This window comes from Oncorhynchus tshawytscha, linkage group LG33, assembly GCF_018296145.1.
Source record: "Oncorhynchus tshawytscha isolate Ot180627B linkage group LG33, Otsh_v2.0, whole genome shotgun sequence".
Taxonomy (NCBI): domain Eukaryota; kingdom Metazoa; phylum Chordata; class Actinopteri; order Salmoniformes; family Salmonidae; genus Oncorhynchus; species Oncorhynchus tshawytscha.
In genome coordinates, this window is record NC_056461.1 from 41,320,264 (window position 1) to 41,342,005 (window position 21,742).

Genomic DNA, 21,742 nt, shown 5'->3' on the forward strand with positions numbered 1-21,742 from the left:
AGAGTAGTAGAGATATATCAGTACAGAGGGATAGGCCAAAAAGCTGAATAAGATTCAGTAAGATTAGATTTTTAGAATTTAAGCAATGGTTATTAATTGTACTGCAGGGATGAATCGGAAGTCTCAGAAAATTGTGGTTGTAGTGGCAGCTGCAGAGAGGTATTGGGTTGGGTGTGCGAGACTTGTCAGCAGAATAGTTACAGGATGTGTGTCAGGGTGATGGCATGAGGTAGGAATAAATAAGTTTAATTAGTGGGGTAGGGGGTAGTTAATTTTATTTTATATAATTTGGAAATGAGTGAGTATAGTGTTAGATGGTAGGGTATTTATTTTTTCAAGTAAAGTATAAGGGAGTTGTACTCCAGTCTAGTAGGTGGCGGTAATGTAACAAACCTTAGAAGAAGTCCACAGGCGCGTGCGCCGGGCCACCCAATGAAAAGTGACGGACAAGTATCTTTTTTTAACCGGAAGACGAGTGTCGGTGTCTCTCTTTCGAACACAATTAAACGGATATATCTTTTAATTGAACAAAATAATAAGGTGGCCAATAACTGGGGACCGTATGACGATAATACTGGACGTATTTGTTTTGCTAAACCGCTTATCAAAAAGCTGTTAATAGTAATGTTTCCACTGAAACGTCAAACATGCTAGTTGCTAAACCGTTAGCTAACATTTTTACGTCAACAATAATCACAAAACAGTGATGGCTTGAACCCAGGATAACACTGTTGAAGGTAATATTTAGTAAACGCTGTTGAATATGCCGATAAAACGAAGTTTCAAGCTAATTGCGTCACGGAAGACATGATCAATCTTGATTGTGTTATGTCTGATTTAATACGAATATGTAGCCTAAATATTACCCTACCAACAATACATTTCAATGGACTGCTTTTACATGATAGATTTATGATACAACTCAATGACACACAGGCCTATTGGTGAACCAAAGCTGCAAAGCTGTCAGTTTAAATCAACGTAAATGCAATGACATGGCTCAGGGTTTTGATAATTCCTTCAAGATCAGGCACCAATCCAAACTTTTGCAAGCTACATCCAAACCATTGCAGGTGGTGTTACTTGGTAAAACAGGAGCAGGAAAGAGTGCCGCAGGAAACACCATCCTGGGACGCAAAACATTTTTCTCAAAGAAGAGTTCCAAATCAGTGACTGCTGATATTGAGAAACAAAATGTCACCATTGAAGGAATAGATCTTGTCGTGTATGACACTCCAGGATTCTGTAACTCCGATCAATCCGAAGAGCAAATTCAGGAGAAATTCCAGGAAGTCCTCAAGTTAACCTCATCTGGTCCCCGTGTGTTTCTCCTGGTGGTGAAGATAGACAGATTAACAGAAGAAGAGATGAGGGTCATCAGTAAAGTAGAAGGTCTTCTAGGAGAGAGTCTTTTGAAGCAAACCTGGATCCTGTTCACCAGAGGAGATGAGTTAGAAGACCAGACTATAGAAGAATTAATTGCTGACTCTGATGTCGTCACAGAAGTGATGAGAAAATACGGTGGAAGATACCATGTGTTCAACAACAAGAGGGGTGATCCTGAGCAGGTCAAATCACTGCTGAAAAAGACATCCATCTATCTCAGTAAGTATAATTAACTGTTTATATAAAGGATTAGCCAGAAATGTAATGTTGACGAACTGTAAATGTTTCCATGATTGAAATACTGTGTTTTGAAGCAGTATAATACTGATGATAGAAAACTAGATATTCTAGATGAGAGCTCAGTAGGTCATGTCATTGATAATGTTATGAACACAATCTTTTCATATGTCTCCTGTAGCTGAGGTGATTATAGGTCGTCCTGCCTGAGAATTGTTAGAACAGTTATGTAGTTTGTCATACCAGTTCTTTTGTTTTCATGACAATGACTGAGACAATACTTGAGGAAGATTGATTAAATATTTAAGTAATCAGATGTTATTTTGTGTTAAAAATAGGAATATTGAAATACATCCCACTACACATTTAGTGATGACAGGATGCATTTGAATCATAACACACAGTATAACTTAGTGTGACTTAATACTAGTATTTTCTATAGGCGTGGAAAAGGGGGTTCTCGTTAAGTTCAACAGTTATCCCGAGTTGAACTCAGAATTCACCAAAGTTAGCTAGCTAACTCCTCTATCCCACTACGTAATATACCTCTCTGGTCTTCTGGTTAAAGATATACATTCTGGGATAACAACAATGTCCCCCTCAGCCACTTAATGTGGTATACAGCTGGGATGGGCTGGGGAAATGTAACCTCAGATGCAATAACGGACAGTCCATGACATCCAAGAGTTTTATATGTTGAAGCTATAGACCTGTTTGTTTACATTTTTGTTTGCAAAAATTGGAGTAATGAAATCTTACATTGTGTTATAATGATCTTATGATGCATTTATGTGATATTATTCAAGAATCAATACATATAAAGAATTGAATTGACTATTGAACAGTTTCCCAAATCCCAGATTGAAGCTTTAATAAGTTGGCTTGGTGTGCCAGAACTCCCCAGAACTCCACATTCACCATAAAGATTTAAACACCAGACATAAATCATTATTATTCAGTGCACCAATAACTGCCTGTACAGGGGATGAGATGGTAGTCATTTTACTGTATCAGTTTATCAAATGTGATGTATTTCTCGATACACAGATTCAACACTTTCAAGGAGCTCCTCCATCAGGAATCTCCCAGAGAGAAGGATGGTTCTGCTTGGAAAAACTGGTGTTGGGAAGAGTGCAACAGGAAACACCATCCTGGGACGAAAGGATTTTGTCTCAAAGAAGAGTTCCAAATCAGTGACTGTTAATATTGAGAAACAAAATGTCACCATTGAAGGAATAGATCTTGTCGTGTATGACACTCCAGGATTCTGTAACCCCGATCAATCTGAAGAGCAAATTCAGGAGAAATTCCAGGAAGTCCTCAAGTTAACCTCATCTGGTCCCCGTGTGTTTCTCCTGGTGGTGAAGACAGACAGATTAACAGAAGAAGAGAAGAGGGTCATCAGTAAAGTAGAAGGTCTTCTAGGAGAGAGTCTTTTGAAGCAAACCTGGATCCTGTTCACCAGAGGAGATGAGTTGGAAGACCAGACTATAGAAGAATTCATTGCTGACTCAGATGACCTCACAGAAGTGATGAGAAAATACAGTGGAAGATACCATGTGTTCAACAACAAGAGGGGTGATCCTGAGCAGGTCAAATCACTGCTGGAAAAGACATCCATCTATCTCAGTAAGTATAGCTAACTGTTTATATCAAAATTGATTTGTCACATGCGCCGAATACAACAGCTGTAGACCTTACAGTGAAATGCTTTCTCACATGCCCTCATCCAACAGTGCAGTTCTTAATAAAATAAATAAAAGTAACAAATCATTCAAGAGCAGCAGTAAAATAACAATTGCGAGGCTGTATACAGGGGGTACCGGTACAGAGTCAATGTGGAGGCTATATACAGGGGGTACTGGTACAGAGTCAATGTGGAGGCTATATACAGGGGTACCAGTACAGAGTCAATGTGGAGGCTATATACAGGGGGTACCAGTACAGAGTCAATGTGGAGGCTATATACAGGTGGTACCAGTACAGAGTCAATGTGGAGGCTATATACAGGTGGTACCAGTACAGAGTCAATGTGGAGGCTATATACAGGGGGTACCAGTACAGAGTCAATGTGGAGGCTGTATACAGGGGGTACCAGTACAGAGTCAATGTGGAGGCTATATACAGGTGGTACCAGTACAGAGTCAATGTGGAGGCTATATACAGGTGGTCCCAGTACAGAGTCAATGTGGAGGCTATATACAGGGGGTACCAGTACAGAGTCAATGTGGAGGCTATATACAGGGGTACCGGTACAGAGTCAATGTGGAGGCTATATACAGGTGGTACCAGTACAGAGTCAATGTGGAGACTATATACAGGGGGTACCAGTACAGAGTCAATGTGGAGACTATATACAGGGGTACCGGTACAGAGTCAATGTGGAGGCTATATACAGGGGTACCGGTACAGAGTCAATGTGGAGGCTATATACAGGGGGTACTGGTACTGAGTCAATGTGGAGACTATATACAGGTGGTACTGGTACTGAGTCAATGTCAAGGCTATATACAGGTGGTACTGGTACTGAGTCAATGTGGAGGCTATATACAGGGGCTATATCAACAGGCTATATACAGGGGTACTGGTACTGAGTCAATGTCAAGGCTATATACAGGTGGTACTGGTACTGAGTCAATGTGGAGGCTATATACAGGGGTACCGGTACAGAGTCAATGTGGAGACTATATACAGGGGTACTGGTACAGAGTCAATGTGGAGGCTATATACAGGTGGTACCAGTACAGAGTCAATGTGGAGACTATATACAGGTGGTACCAGTACAGAGTCAATGTGAGGGGAAACTGGTTAGTCAAGGTAATTGAGGTAATATGTACATGTAGGTAGAGTTATTAAAGTGACTATGCATAGATGATAACAGAGTAGCAGCAGTGTAAAAGAGGGGGGCAATGCAAATAGTCTGGGTCGCCATTTGATTAGATGTTCAGGAGTCTTATGGCTTGGGGGTAGAAGCTGTTTAGAAGCCTCTTGGACCTAGACTTGGCGCTCCGGTTCCGCTTGCCATGCGGGTGTAGAGAGAACAGTCTATGACTAGGGTGACTGGAGTCTGAGAATTGTCTGAGAAATTGTCTGAGTCTGAGAAAAAGACCAGTTATTTTGTTTGGCATGACAATGACTGAGACAATACTTGAGGAAGATTTATTAAATGTTTACTAATTAGTATAACCCTCTGGTCTTCTCTTCTTTTCTATACACAGTTTCAAGGAGCTCCCCCACCAGGAATCTCCCAGAGTGAAGGATGGTTCTGCTTGGAAGACGGGGTGTTGGGAAGAGTGCAACAGGAAACACCATCCTGGGTGGGAGAAGTTTCCATTCTGAACAGAACTGGTCCTCAGTAACACGTAAAACAGAAATGAAGCAGGCAGCAGTAGATGGGAGGGATGTCAGTGTGGTTGACACTCCAGGACTCTAACTCTAATGAACTTATCTTCTGCAGCAGAGGTAACTCTGGGTCTTCATTTCCTGACACCGTCCTCATGAGAGCCAGTTTCATCAGAGCGCTTGATGGTTTTTGCCACTGTACTTGAAGAAACTTTCAAAGTTCTTGAAATTTTCCAGATTAACTTACCTTCATGTCTTAAAGTAGTGATGGACTCTAGTTTCTCTTTGACTATTTGAGCTGTTCATGCCATGATAAGGAATTTGTCTTTTACCAAATAGGGCTATCTTCTGTATACCACCCCTACCTTGTTACAACACAACTGATTGATTCAAACGCATTAAGAAGTAAATAAATTCCACAAATGAACTTTTAACAAGGCACACCTGTTAATTGAAATGCATTTCAGGTGACTACCTCAAGAAGCTGATTGAGAGAATTTCGAAGAGTGCAAAGCTGTCATCAAGGCAAAGAGTGGCTACTTTGAAGAATCTCAAATATAAAATATTTGTTTAACACTCGTTTGGTTATTACATGATTCCATATGTGTTATTTCATAGTTGTGATGTCTTCATTATTATTCTACAATGTAGAAAATAGTAAAAAATAAAGAAAAACCCTTGAATAAGTAGGTGTGTCCAAACTGTTGACTGGTACTGCTTGGGGCGGCAGGTAGCCTAGTGGTTAGAGCGTTGGACTAGTAGTAACCAAAAGGTTGCAAGATCGAATCCCTGAGCTGACAAGGTAAAAATCTATCGTTCTGCCCCCTGAACAAGGCAGTTAACCCACTGTTCCTAGGCCGTCATTGAAAATAAGAATTTGTTCTTAACTGACTTGCCTCGTTAAAGGTAAAATAAAATTTAAAAAATGCACATATCAAATATTACCCCACTACAATAGAGCTAAACTTAAGGGCAGACAAAATATGTTTGTGGGAGTATAAATCGTGCTAAAAAAAAAACAGTGTTCTTTCTTTGTGAGCACAGCATGTAACATGTGATGTATGTGATGTAACATTTTCTTTAGTGAGCGAGGATGGAGGCTGAGACAATCAGGCCAAGGGAAGCATACCTCATGCTGACCGTCCCAACAGTGGTATAACTTTATAATAATGTTCACTAATAAGTTGTTTATAAATGCTTATAAATAATCATACATAGTATATATTATTATTGTTTGTCAAAATAATTATTGTTAATAAGTTCTTAGTAATAAGTATAAGTTCTTATGAATGGAAAAAATACAACAATATAGCCAGTAAAATATCTGCCCATCTAACAAAACATTTGTGGTTTGAAATATGTAGCCTACCATCTCTTCACAGTTCTCTTTTTCTCTGAACAGTTTCAAACACATCAGGGGATTGTCCTATGTTAGGACTGACTATCTAACAGAACCAAGAATGCTGCTGCATTGCAAACACTATCCTGAGAAGAGTACAATCGGGAACACAAACCTTGATAGAGGTTTCCACTATGAGAATAAGGAATCCTCTGTACAATCAGAAACTAAAGTTAAGCAGGCTGAGGTAAGGACAAGGGTAAGGACAAGGGCAGGGACTGGGGTAAGGACAGGGGACTGGGGTAAGGACAGGGGACTGGGGACAGGGGACTGGGACTGGGGTAAGGACAGGGACTGGGACAAGGAGGGACTGGGGTAAGGACAGGGACTGGGACAAGGACATGGACTGGGGTAATGACAGGGACTGGGGCAAGGACAGGGACTGGGACTGGGGTAAGGACAGGAACAAGGGGGACCAGGGTAAGGACAGGGACAGGGACTGGGGTAGGGCAGGACAGAGACTGGGACTGGGGGAGGGGCAGGACTGTGACAGGGACTGGGACAAGGACAAGGACAGGGACTGGGACTGGGGTAAGGACAGGGGAGTGGGCAAGGTCAGGGACCAGGGTAAGGACAGGGACTGAGGTAAGGACAGGGGAGTGGGCAGGAATAAGGGCAGTGGTAGCATTAGTAAAGTGGCTAGTGATATATTTACATCATTTCCCATCAATTCCCATTATTAAAGTGGCTGAGTAGCAGCAATGATACCTCAGTCTCTCGGTCCCAGCTTTGATGGGACCTCGCCTTCTGGATGAAGCGGGGTGAACAGGCAGTGATGGGAACAGAAGGAGGGGCAGAGTTAGCAGTAATGCCAACACTATCTGGAGATGGGGTCAAGGTATGCAGCTGTCTGTGTGAGTGGACCAATTCAGTTTGTAAATATATTTATAGCAAAGAAAAGTAGGCAATGGTAGGACAATGGGCAGGTCTAGTGACAGGGGTAATGATAGGGACATCAGTACTGCTCTTGTGACAGGTTAAAGGAAATATTAATGGCCTGTTATACATTAAAAAGTATTAGTAAGTTCATAGTATGTGAGGATCTTAAAATATCTAAGGTTAAAAAGAAGATGCATTCAGTATTAGTTGATAGAGATTGATAACATTCATATAATTGTGTTAACGTTAAAATCTGTCAAAGGGTACGAATTGTGAGAGTAATGTGTAAACGTTATATTGATTACTTTATTTTGTGGTGCCTAAAAGTGTTCATCTGTGATCTACGAAATGCTCTTAATCTATGAGCCGGAGATCGATTGCTCTGGTCTCCACCCATATTCCTGGGGAAAATCGCGGTCTTTTCTCATTGAACAAAAAGTTGAATTGAGAAAACAATACCGTATCACTCTCGTGTTTATTTCTCCCCTGTTTTCAGGTACTTTATTGATGATTAAAAAAATAGTAATTTAAATGTAATAACTCGCTAACGTTAAGAGTGTTTAAGGTGTGTCTTTAGTAACGTCTTGAGGAAGTTAGAGTTAAGTTTGAAGAGAGTAATATTAGCCCTGCTCGGTTGTAGCGAAGAATAGCATCGTACTGAGAGTAGCTGCCATTTTATGTCGATTGTGAATGAACATGTACGTTGTTAATAAGATATTTTGCTGTGTTATTTGTATAATGGTTTTTCTGTTGTTTTGTAATGTGTTACTTTTGTGAAATGATTGAACTAAAAGTTGAATTGAGAAAACAATACTATATCACTCTCGTGATTATTTCTCCCCTGTTTTCAGGGGCGTAACACTCTCAGGGCTACCAGCAGGGGAAGGGATACTGTCATGGGTAGAGGTGCTATCTGTGGTAGCAGCAGTGATAGTGATAGTGGTAGTGGAAGGGGTAATGACAGGGGACCCGTTAGTGGTAACTTCAGGGGTTAGGTTATGGGTAGCAGCAGTGGTAGGTATAGGGACACTGGTAGTGACAGTGGTAAATGCAGGGAGATTGTTAGCAGCAGTGATAGTGGTAGGACCAGCAACAGGGGTAGGGATGTTTTATGGGGGATTGCTAAGACTTGTAGCAGCAGGGATAGGGACAGAGATAACAGACTGGAGATGGGCAACAGCAGTGCTAGTGGCAGTGACATGGGTACAGACAGCTGAATCCATAGGGAGAGTGATAGCAGCAGTGCTAGTGGCAGTGACATGGGTACAGACAGCTGAATCCATAGGTAGAGTGATAGCAGCAGTGACATGGGTACAGACAGCTGAATCCATAGGGAGAGTGATAGCAGCAGTGCTAGTGGCAGTGACATGGGTACAGACAGCTGAATCCATAGGTAGAGTGATAGCAGCAGTGCTAGTGGCAGTGACATGGGTACAGACAGCTGAATCCATAGGAGAGTGATAGCTAACACCATGGGAACAGGTACAGGATCAACCAAAGAGACAGACAGAAGCACAGAAATATATACAGTGAGGGAAATAAGTATTTGATCCCTCTTTAAAACATGACTTAGTACTTGGTGGCAAAACCCTTGTTGGCAATCACAGAGGTCAGTTTCTTGTAGTTGGCCACCAGGTTTGCAAACATCTCAGGAGGGATTTTGTCCCACTGCTCTTTGCATAATGTTTCCACCTTCATGTTTGACGGTGGGGATGGTGTTCTTGGGGTCATAGGCAGCATTCCTCCTCCTCCAAACACGGCGAGTTGAGATGATGCCAAAGAGCTCCATTTTGGTGTCATCTGACCAAAACACTTTCACCCAGTTGTCCTCTGAATCATTCAGATGTTCATTGGCAAACTTCAGACGGGCATGTATATGTGCTTTCTTGAGCAGGGGGGCCTTGCGGCGCTGCAGGATTTCAGTCCTTCACAGCTTAGTGTTACCAATTGTTTTCTTGGTGACTATGGTCCCAGCTGCCTTGAGGTCATTGACAAGATCCTCTGTGTAGTTCTGGGCTGATTCCTCACCGTTGTCATGATCATTGCAACTCCACAAGGTGAGATCTTGCATGGAGCCCCATGGCCGAGGGAGATTGACAGTTCTTTTGTGTTTCTTCCATTTGCGAATAATCGCACCAACTGTTGTCACCTTCTCACCAAGCTGCTTGGCGATGGTCTTGTAGCCCATTCCAGCCTTGAGTAGGTCTACAATCTCGTCCCTTACATCCTTGGAGAGCTGTTTTGATCTTGGCCATGGTGGAGAGTTTGGAATCTGATTGATTGCTTCTGTGGACAGGTCTTTTATACAGGTAACTGAGATTAGGAGCACTCCCTTTAAGACTGCGCTCCTAATCTCAGCTCGTTATCTGTATAAAAGACACCTGGGAGCCAGAAATCTTTCTGATTGAGAGGGGGTCAAATACTTATTTCACTCATTAAAATGCAAATCAATTTATAACATTTTTGACATGCATTTTTGGGGTTTTGTTGCTGTTATTCTGTCTCTCACTGTTCAAATAAACCTACCATTAAAACTATAGACTGATAATTTATTTGTTAGTGGGCAAACGTACAAAATCAGCAGGGGATCAAATACTTTTTCCCCTCACTGTACATCTATAGCAACAAAGATAGGCACATCTATAGGGACAATCATATGTACAGCTGTATTGACAGTTATAGGCAAACCAGAAGTGTCAGCCATATTGACAGTGATAGCAGGAGGGACAGTTATGGCAATGGGGGCAACCTTAGGGACAAATGCATTGATATGAGTTCCTTTGTAGGTTCTTCAGTAGTTAGTGTGCTGTTGTAGGGTTTTCAGTAATACATGTGGGGTCAGAGGTCCTGGTGGGGTTCCTGTCTCTGGTGGGGTCAGAAGTAGTGATGCACCGATATGACATTTTTGGCCGATACCGATATCCGATATTTTCCTTGCCAAGAAAAACGATACCGATAACCGGTATTAAACTTTTTAGTGGCCTTTTAAGCATTCTAGTACAGTTAAATAGTTAACACACACACATGAATGCAGTGGTCTAAGGCACTGCATCACAGTGTGAGGCATCACTACAGTCCCTGGTTTGAATCCAGGCTGTATCACATCCAGCCGTGATTGGGAGTCCCATAGGGCGGCGCACAATTGACCCAGCATCGTCTGGGCGTAATTGTAAATAAGAATGTGTTCTTAACTGACTTGCCCAGTTAAATAACCGTTACACACACCACACTGACCAAAAAGTTATTTTGTTGGCATTTACATATGACCCCATTACCATTTTGTAGCTCTGAGTCTCTACTTTTATCCAATGTAAAAAACACCAAATGTTGCTAAATAAGACCAAATCCAAGTGGTGAATCACAAATAGTTGTAATAAACACTATGGTTGTGTTAACACGAAATTTTGTAAAACAGGAAGTCAAATTTAGAATGAATAGTTCAGAGATGTTTTGTACTTTAATGAACCATTTGTACGTCATTACAACACTGTATATATACATAGTATGACATTTGAAATGTCTTTATTCTTTTGGAACTTTTGTGAGTGTAATGTTTACTGTTCAGTTTTATTGTTTATTCCTCTTTTGTATATTATCTACTTCACTTGCTGTGGCAATGTTAACGTATGAATACAACAAGTGCAGACCGTGAAGTGCTGCCTACTGCTGTTGTGCCCTTGAGCAAGGCACATACTGTAACTGCTTCAGGGGTGCTGGTCTGCAGCTGACATTGTGTTTGTGTCACATGAGGAGGGTTAGGACTTTTAAAAAATCCACATTTCCATTTTTATTGTTAGATGGGCAATAAAGTTCCACATCTATTATATTCTATGTTTGTGAAGGTAGAACAGACACCTGGGTACATTCACCAATTCTAACTCTGTGTTGAGTTCTATTATTTACACAAGATGGCAGATCTGATGTGTTTTACTGCATTATCTGAGACATGAATATTAATGTGTCAGTGTGAGAACGAATAACCTGTTATTCTAATGTCCTAAACAGTATCATTATTAGTCCCACACACATTTTACTACATTTTATGTCCAGATCAGAACTCTTCCATTAACATCAGTATCACATCAGATGTGATGGCAAATGGAGTCTCTCAGCAGTGGAGATAAAGGATGCATATCTTGCATTCAACATCATTGGCTATCAGCCTGTCAGTACTGTTTGTCCTCTGTGGGCCATAAATATATAAAATCATATCAACCCTTTGATAGAGAGCACATAATAAACCACAAACACATCAGGTGAGGACAAGGTTTCATTTATATCTGATGTCAACATATTTCTGTACAAGTGAACAAAGTACAGTGAGACTTACATTTCCACTTATCTCACTGTTGACGTTCAACAAATGGGAGGAGTGAGGCCTATGAAGTAGACAAACTGGTTTCCTTGACAACTTTGTACATAATACATGCCTCCCCAAATTACACACTTGTGTTTTTTACAGAGTAATGAACCTGGATAGATATGATTATTGGCTTTGTTAAGAACAGAAAAAAAATACAGTTTAGTTGAGTATATTTCAAGATTGTAAAATGCAGTTTGAAATACTGTCCATTACCAGCTATGCAACATGACTGCAGTATTCAACACCCCTCTCACATGCAGACCAAATAATTACATTTAGTGATGGTGGACCAGCCCCAACAGTTCTTGGTCTATAAACAGAGTATGTGTGGAAGGAGTGTTTTGATATGAATTAAAGAAAGATTAAGAATAAGATGGTAGAATGTAGAAGAGTTAACACCAAAGATAGGGTGGCAGGTAGCCTAGCGGTTAGAGAGTTGGGCCAGCAACCTGAGCTGTCAACGTGAAATATCTGTCAATGTGTCCTTGAGCAAGGCACTAAACCCCAATTTGCTCCAGGAGGGTGACCCTGTGACACAACGCATTTCACTGCATCCATCCTGTGTGTGACAATAAAACATATTTTTGTTGGTAACACCTCCTATGAATACACTTTTCATAATGTATTAACGCCTCATGAGCTATGTAGAATACATTGTAATGCAGTTTATGCACTAATACCTGCTCACAAACATTTAGCTGTTCACATTATAACCAAGACAGTAAAATGTCATATGAAGCTAAATGTTATACTTGCCAATATGAAATAGAGAATGATATGTACTCATTCATCAAGGGCTCTTCTCTATGTACTCTCCTCTCACATGAATCTCTGTCTTAAACACCTTGACACCATTTTCTAAAAGGGTATTTTAATATAGAATGACGTCATTATGAAGAGGGGATTCATAGGAAGATGCATTCCCATCTACTGTGCATGTTCTAACTGTCCAATCAGAGCTCCTCCCATATAGAGACAGGAAGTGGAGCTGTAGTTCAGAAGTGAATCACAGGGAAATATCTGCTTTTTTCTAGTCTTTGAATTTATTTCTTAACGCCATCACACCAACTCCTCCTAACAACCCTGATAATCCTCCTAACACCACTCCTCCTCCTGGGCCAACTAACCTTCCTGTCAATCCACCAACTGCTGCTGCTCCTATGAAACCCATAGCTGTTCCAACTGATTTCCCAGTCTGGATCTCAGTGGCTATAGAAGACCTTACAACCCATCTTAAAATCGGTCCCCAGGCTATGTCTATAAGTGTGTATGATCCAGCTCCCATTGCCTCAGCTAACACCCCTATCAGAGAACCCCTTATGAACTCTGTCACATTCACAGGGCCTTTGCTCCATACACAATTGCCTCCCATGGCCACTACTCTATCGTCAATCTTTCTCCCTACTCTATCCTCCATCTCTCTCCCTATCTCTCTCCCCACTCTATCCTCTATCTCTCTCTGTACTCTCGAAAGTATCAAGAGTTAGAACAAAGATAAATGCATGGGGTCCACGGTTAGACAGATGGATACATCTCTCTATCTCTGAACTCAAACCCTCCTGTGTCTGTGTTGCATAGAAGAAGTCTGGAGTGTCAACCACACTGACTCTATTCTGTCTATAACCAGGTTCCATAAGAAATGTATGTAAATTAGTACATGCGAATAGGATCCTGGATATATTCTGTATTTACAGACATCGATCGAGGATATGAGCTGCAGTCAAAGTAAAATGTCCTGAACAAAATGTCAGCGCCTGTTTGTTTAGTTTCACTTTCACACAGCACATAACACACAGTCATTTTATAGCAGTCATAGATCGACTGTCATTTACAATAGGACCTGGACTATGTTAGGCTTTACAAGACGAATGTTGTAGCCAATTATTGTGCTGCTGTCACGTTCTGACCTTAGTTCCTTTGTTTTGTCTTTGTTTTAAGATGGTCAGGGTGTGAGTTGGGGTGGGTTGTCTATGTTTGTTTTTCTATGTTGGGTTTTGAGTTCGGCCTGGTATGGTTCTCAATCAGAGGCAGCTATCATTGTCCCTGATTGAGAATCATACTTAGGTAGCCTGGTTGTCCCTGATTGAGAATCATACTTAGGTAGCCTGGTTGTCCCTGATTGAATCATACTTAGGCAGCCTGGTTGTCCCTGATTGAGAATCATACTTAGGTAGCCTGGTTGTCCCTGATTGAATCATACTTAGGCAGCCTGGTTGTCCCTGATTGAGAATCATACTTAGGTAGCCTGGTTGTCCCTGATTGAATCATACTTAGGTAGCCTGGTTGTCCCTGATTGAATCATACTTAGGTAGCCTGGTTGTCCCTGATTGAATCATACTTAGGTAGCCTGGTTGTCCCTGATTGAATCATACTTAGGTAGCCTGGTTGTCCCTGATTGAATCATACTTAGGTAGCCTGGTTGTCCCTGATTGAATCATACTTAGGTAGCCTGGTTGTCCCTGATTGAGAATCATACTTAGGTAGCCTGGTTGTCCCTGATTGAGAATCATACTTAGGTAGCCTGGTTGTCCCTGATTGAATCATACTTAGGCAGCCTGGTTTCCCTTTAGAGTTGTGGGTCTTTTCTTCCGTGTTCGTTACCACACGGGACTGTTTCGTTTGTTTCACTTTGTTGTTTTGTATTTTCATTATTCATTAAAAGTTATGGACACTTAAATAAGGCAGTCTTGGCTGGCTTTTTATTTTTTCTAAAGTAGGTTTTATTGTTAACCTACAGTTTCTCAGTGCATCTTTGTCCACACAGACATTTTAAGATTCATAATTTTTTTACTCTTTAAACTGTAGCCATTTATTTCCCTTTGTAGTTAATTCCCCATCATCATGACCTTCATCTACATACCCATTTATTTCAAAACCTTGCTATTTTCTGTCAGCAATTAGGGTACTAATTACCCCCTAGTACACTATGCTTTTTTTAAATAGTAGATTTATTGAAACACCTGAAGAAGGTATGCTTTGTTTATTGGTTGTGTGGTGTATTGGCACAGAAACCTGTTGGTGGAAAATTCGTTGCATATATTTTATATTACTGTAAATATGGCATCAAAATGTTGAAAATCCGATTTCCCCCAAGCTGATCATTATTATCTGCAGCCGGCTCTGATGGTAGTGGACATTTAGACATGTTCCTAAGGAGAAGGCCGTGCATACATTTTAAAGGTGCACACATTTTTTATACCTTTATTTAACCAGGCAAGTCAGTTAAGAACAAATTCTTATTTTCAATGACGGTCTAGGAACAGTGGGTTAACTGCCTGTTCAGGGGCAGAACGACAGATTTTTACCTTGTCAGCTCGGGGGTTTGAACTTGCAACCTTCCGGTTACTAGTCCAACGCTCTAACCACTAGGCTACCTTTAAAAGGTGCATACGTTTTAAAGGTGCATACATTTTAAAGGTAATTTAGGTCTAAGCCGATATCTGCATCATTCGCTGTGCTGATGCGATCTGCACGAACGTCATGGAAATGTCCTTTTAAAAGGTGCAGACAGTAGCCTGTGAACGACAGTGCACTTGCCGACAATGATTGTTTACTGGCCTCAACACATGAATTATTTTTTCTATATGATACATTTTGAAATGTTATTGATAAACTGAGTTTTGTTGGGAGTTTATCAGCAGGGAAAAAAGGCTACGATGACATAGGGTCTGTCTAGGGAACTTAGGGGAGTGGTTTAAGTGTCAAATAAAATAAGAACACCGGAGGCTGAAAGTGAAACTGTTGAAGATGAACAATTTCAACTCCATAGCATTTGCAAACCTCTACAATTTGTAATAAGAAAGTAGGTAAGTTGTTATTTATTAGAATGATTTATGTAAATCTATTAGATTACTACATAATTAGTAGCCTAGGACTGTCTTCAGTAGAATAATGGCCAACATGAAAAACAATGTGTTAGCTTCAAAGGTGGTCTGGATTTCGACAATTATAACTGCGTCATTGAAGACGTATTTTCAATACACAGGCCTATTGTTCATATGATCGTGTTATGCTACGATTGTGTTGTCTGATTTAATAAGAATATGTAGCCTAAATATTTTTCTTTCAGTAATTGACAGTAATTTCAATGAATTAATTTTACATGAAGACTGATAGTTTTTTGATAAATGTCGATGACACATAGTCCTATTCCTGAAACAAAGCAGGAAAGCTGTCTGTTTAAATCAACTTTTAACCAAAATGCAATGACATGGTTCGGGGTTTTTGTTGATTTCACATTGAATTCAAGATATTTGACATCAAGTATAAACCAAAACTAGATGTTGAAGTGATGTGTGTGCCGATTGGGGTGCTTGTAGCCTACCATCTGCAAACAGTTATAGATTAACAATCAATGCTGTTAACTAGACATGTTCCAGGCTGTTTATAGTTCTGCTTGACTACCCTTTACCCTTTTATTATCAAATCACATTTTTGTGTGTGTAAATGATTAATTCCAGTTTGCATGTGTAACAGTATAACTTTAGACCGTGCCCTCGCCCATACCCGGGCGCGAACTAGGGACCCTCTGCACACATCAACAACAGTCACCCACGAAGCATCGTGACCCATCGCTCCACAAAAGCCGTGGCTCTTGCAGAGCAAAGGGGAACTACTACTTCAAGGTCCCAGAGCAAGTGACGTCACCGATTGAAACGCTATTTAGCGCGCACCACCGCTAACCTGCTAGCCGTTTCACATCCGTTACACATGTAATAACCAGGTGATGGCTGTTCATATCATTGGGTTGTTACTTGTTTTTCTGTATTTTGCATCTTAGAAAATAATGTATTTATTTCTATTGTATTTGTATTTAGATTCCTGCCTCACACGTCACACTGCTCGGCTATAACAAGATCATTCCTTGAAGATGGGGCACCTTTCCAAACCTGTGCAACAGACATCCAGACCATTGCAGGTGGTGTTACTTGGTAAAACAGGAGCAGGAATGAGTGCCACAGGAAACACCATCCTGGGACGCAAAGATTTTCGCTCAAAGAAAAGATTAAAATCAGTGACTGCTAATATTGAGAAACAAAATGTCACCATTGAAGGAATAGATCTTGTCGTGTATGACACTCCAGGATTCTGTAACCCCGATCAATCTGAAGAGCAAATTCAGGAGAAATTCCAGGATGTCCTCAAATTAACCTCATCTGGTCCCCGTGTGTTTCTCCTGGTGGTGAAGACAGACAGATTAACAGAAGAAGAGATGAGGGTCATCAGTAAAGTAGAAGGTCTTCTAGGAGAGAGTCTTTTGAAGCAAACCTGGATCCTGTTCACCAGAGGAGATGAGTTAGAAGACCAGACTATAGAAGAATTCATTGCTGACTCTGATGACCTCACAGAAGTGATGAGAAAATACAGTGGAAGATACCATGTGTTCAACAACAAGAGGGGTGATCCTGAGCAGGTCAAATCACTGCTGGAAAAGACATTCATCTGTCTCAGTAAGTATAACTAACTGTTTATATAAAGGATCAGCCAGAAATGTAATGTTGACTAACTGTAAATGTTTCCATGATTGAAATACTGTGTTTTGAAGCAGTATAATACTGATGATAGAAAACTAGATATTCTAGATGAGAGCTCAGTAGGTCATGTCATTGATAACGTTATGAACACAATCTTTTCATATGTCTCCTGTAGCTGAGGTGATTATAGGTCGTCCTGCCTGAGAATTGTAAGACCAGTTATTTTGTTTTCATGACAATGACTGAGACAATACTTGAGGAAGATTGATTAAATATTTAAGTAATCAGATGTTATTTTGTGTTGAAAATAGTAATATTGAAATACAGTACACATTTAGTAATGACAGGATGCATTTGAATCATAACACACAGTATAACTTAGTGAGACTTAATACAGTTATTTTCTATAGGCGTGGAAAAAGGGGTCCTCGTTAAGTTTAACAGTTATCCCGAGTTGAACTCAGAATTCACCAAAGTTAGCTAGCTAACTCCTCTATCCCGCTACGTAGTATAACCCTCTGGTCTCTTATTCTGGGATAACAATAATGTAAATGAATTATCCCCCCCATTGTAACTTTAATAAGTTGTCTTGGCGACAGATCCCTTTTACAAATCCCACCTGAACTCCACATTCACCATAAAGATTTAAACACCAGACATAAATCATCATTATTCAGTACACCAATAACTGCCTGTACAGGGGATGAGATAGTAGTCATTTTACTGTATCAGTTTATCAAATGTGATGTATTTCTCTATACACAGATTCAACACTTTCAAGGAGCTCCTCCATCAGGAATCTCCCAGAGAGAAGGATGGTTCTGCTTGGAAAAAGCAGTGTTGGGAAGAGTGCAACAGGAAACACCATCCTGGGTGGGACAAGTTTCCATTCTGAATCGAACTGGTCCCCAGTAACAACTAAAACAGAAATGAAGCAGGCAGCAGTAGATGGGAGGGATGTCAGTGTGGTTGACACTCCAGGACTGTTTGACACAACGCTTCCTGCTGAAGAATTAGCAATGGAGATTGGTAGGAGCATCTATGAGTCTAGTCCAGGGCCTCATGCCTTCCTCATAGTTTTACGAGTGAATGACAGGTTCACAGAGCAGGAGAAAAAAGCTATTGAAATTCTAGAGAGTTTGTTTGGGTCAGGACTGGCAAAGCACGCCATCATCCTCTTCACCCATGGAGATGCTTTAGAGGGTAACGGTATAGAGAAGCTGATTGGTGGGAACAGAGACATCAGGGGAGTGTTAGAGCAGTGTGGGGGGAGGTACCATGTCCTCAACAATAAAGCCAGAGGAAACAGAGATCAGGTCACAGAGCTGATGGAGAAGATAGACAGAATGGTGGAGGAGAATGGAGGAACCTGCTACACCAATGAGATGTTTGAGGATGCAGCCAGGATTAAGAAAGAGGAGGAGGAGAGGATCCAGAGGGAGGAGGAGGAGAGGATCCAGAGGGAGATAGAGGAGAGGATCCAGAGGGAGGAGGAGGAGAGGATCCAGAGGGTGGAGGAGGAGAGATTCAATATGGAGAGGAGGGAGCGGGAGAGGGAGAGGATGGAGATGATGGAGATGATGGAGATGATTGAGAGGATCCAGAGTGAGAGAATGGAGAGGAGGGAGCGGGAGAGGGAGAGGATGGAGATGATGGAGATGATGGAGATGATTGAGAGGATCCAGAGTGAGAGAATGGAGAGGAGGGAGCGGGAGAGGGAGAGAATGGAGATGATGGAGTGGATGGAGAGGGAGAGGATCCAAAGGGAGAGGGAGAGGCCAAAACAAGATGACAAGAGCTGTGAAATCATGTAATCAGCCTTTTTTTTTGTAGTGATTGAGTCTGCGTTCATCACAAACGTTTCCATTGAATACATAACCTGTGATGAAGAAGGCTACTCTGACTGTATGTGATGAACCTCCTTTAAGTCACAGTTGAATGGATCAGAATGAAACGTGTCCTTAACTGTCATGTCGACCACTTAAACAATGTTGGTCAGTACAGCGTACAAGGGCAGCACAGTTATAACGTATGTGTCCTGTAGTGTGTTGTACAAGGGCAGCACAGTTATAACGTATGTGTCCTGTAGTGTGTTGTACAAGGGCAGCACAGTTATAACGTATGTGTCCTGTAGTGTGTTGTACAAGGGCAGCACAGTTATAACATATGTGTCCTGTAGTGTGTTGCATGCTAACAGTCAAAATAATGGGCATCACTAAAATGTTTTGTCAAATGCATAGAGGTATGTGAAATAGATAGTGACTGGACATTGTGAATGTTTCATGTAACAACATGACCATTTTTCGGATTTTCATACAGTTTAAACATCTCCAGATCTTAACCGTACGGATCCAACAGTCCCAGGTTACACCTTATGTCAAGTCAGCACCAGACTACAGCCATTCCTTCAACTCAACACTCATGGTTTTGTTTCATGTATAATTCCTAGGACCCTCGTCAGCCTGGTCCTGAACTGTTGTCACCACTATGGTCCGGTAGACGATACTGTAGTATTAAACACAGATCTCCAGACTCAGACAGTGTGGCTACTGAGGAGCTGACTGACTGGTTACTACATACAGTATACAATGTGGATACTCAGTAACTGACTGGTTACTACATACAGTATACAATGTGGATACTCAGTTACTGATTGGTGGTTACTACATACAGTATACAATGTGGATACTCAGTAACTGACTGACTGGTTACTACATACAGTATACAATGTGGATACTCAGTAACTGACTGGTTACTACATACAGTATACAATGTGGATACTCAGTAACTGACTGGTTACTACATACAGTATACAATGTGGATACTCAGTAACTGACTGGTTACTACATACAGTATACAATGTGGATTCTCAGTAACTGACTGGTTACTACATACAGTATACAATGTGGATACTCAGTAACTGACTGACTGGTAACTACATACAGTATACAATGTGGATACTCAGTAACTGACTGGTTACTACATACAGTATACAATGTGGATACTCAGTAACTGACTGGTGGTTACTACATACAGTATACAATGTGGATACTCAGTAACTGACTGGTTACTACATACAGTATACAATGTGGATACTCAGTAACTGACTGGTGATTACTACATACAGTATACAATGTGGATTCTCAGTAACTGACTGGTTACTACATACAGTATACAATGTGGATACTCAGTAACTGACTGACTGGTTACTACATACAGTATACAATGTGGATTCTCAGTAACTGACTGGTTACTACATACAGTATACAATGTGGATACTCAGTAACTGACTGGTTACTACATACAGTATACAATGTGGATACTCAGTAACTGACTGGTTACTACATACAGTATACAATGTGGATACTCAGTAACTGACTGGTTACTACATACAGTATACAATGTGGATTCTCAGTAACTGACTGGTTACTACATACAGTATACAATGTGGATACTCAGTAACTGACTGGTTACTACATACAGTATACAATGTGGATACTCAGTAACTGACTGGTGATTACTACATACAGTATACAATGTGGATACTCAGTAACTGACTGGTGGTTACTACATACAGTATACAATGTGGATACTCAGTAACTGACTGGTGATTACTACATACAGCCTGTTTCACTGTACCACTGTAGGCATATCATGTTTATCATTTCATTGCTGGTTGTTGTATATATGAACATTGTATATTTGTTTCTTGATCTTTGTGTTTTTATTGTGAGAGCTCAAGTAATATTTCCAATCTATTCCTTTACACATGGCAAATAAACTTTGTAAAACTTTGTAAAAACTTGATGCATGGCCTAGAATTAGACACAGGGAGGGAGAATTAGACACAGGGAGGGAGAATTAGACAGGGGGAGGGAGAATTAGACACGGGGAGGGAGAATTAGACACAGGGAGGGAGAATTAGACACAGGGAGGGAGAATTAGACAGGGGAGGGAGAATTAGACAGGGAGGGAGAATTAGACAGGGGGGGAGAATTAGACAGGGGGGAGAATTAGACAGGGGGAGAATTAGACAGGGAGGGAGACAGGGAGGGAATTAGACAGAATTAGACAGGGAGGGAGAATTAGACACAGGGAGGGAGAATTAGACACAGGGAGGGAGAATTAGACAGGGGAGGGAGAATTAGACAGGGGGAGGGAGAATTAGACAGGGGGGAGAATTAGACACAGGGAGGGAGAATTAGACAGGGGGAGGGAGAATTAGACACAGGGAGGGAGAATTAGACACAGGGGAGGGAGAATTAGACAGGGGAGGGAGAATTAGACAGGGGAGGGGGAGAATTAGACAGGGAGGGAGAATTAGACAGGGGAGGGAGAATTAGACAGGGAGGGAGAATTAGACAGGGGAGGGAGAATTAGACAGGGGAGGGAGAATTAGACAGGGGGGGAGAATTAGACAGGGAGGGGGAGAATTAGACAGGGGAGGGAGAATTAGACAGGGAGGGAGAATTAGGCAGGGGAGGGAGAATTAGACAGGGGGAGGGAGATTTAGACACAGGGAGGGAGAATTAGACAGGGGAGGGAGAATTAGACAGGGAGGGGGGGGGGGAGAATTAGACAGAGGGAGGGAGAATTAGACAGAGGGAGGGAGAATTAGACAGAGGGAGGGAGAATTAGACAGGGGAGGGAGAATTAGACACA

At 41.2% G+C, this 21,742-nt stretch overlaps 1 protein-coding gene across 3 annotated transcripts; it reads left to right on the forward strand.

The window, feature by feature from the left end:
- The first annotated feature begins 444 nt into the window (after positions 1-444).
- LOC112259596 (GTPase IMAP family member 4) lies at positions 445-20,882 on the forward strand. 3 transcript variants are annotated; one of them, XM_042311036.1, is made up of 3 exons: positions 445-1,605; positions 2,671-3,252; positions 17,846-20,882. In XM_042311036.1, the coding sequence occupies exons 1-3, from the start codon at positions 996-998 to the stop codon at positions 18,892-18,894; spliced, it is 2,241 nt and encodes a 746-aa protein (XP_042166970.1). In that variant the 5' UTR covers positions 445-995; the 3' UTR covers positions 18,895-20,882. The 3 variants fall into 3 exon arrangements, with proteins under 3 accessions (XP_042166970.1, XP_024290005.2, XP_024289998.2); XM_024434237.2 differs by lacking the exons at positions 445-1,605; positions 2,671-3,252 and adding exons at positions 15,161-15,412; positions 16,424-17,056; XM_024434230.2 differs by lacking the exons at positions 445-1,605; positions 2,671-3,252 and adding exons at positions 15,162-15,408; positions 16,424-17,056.
- Positions 20,883-21,742: the final 860 nt, after the last annotated feature.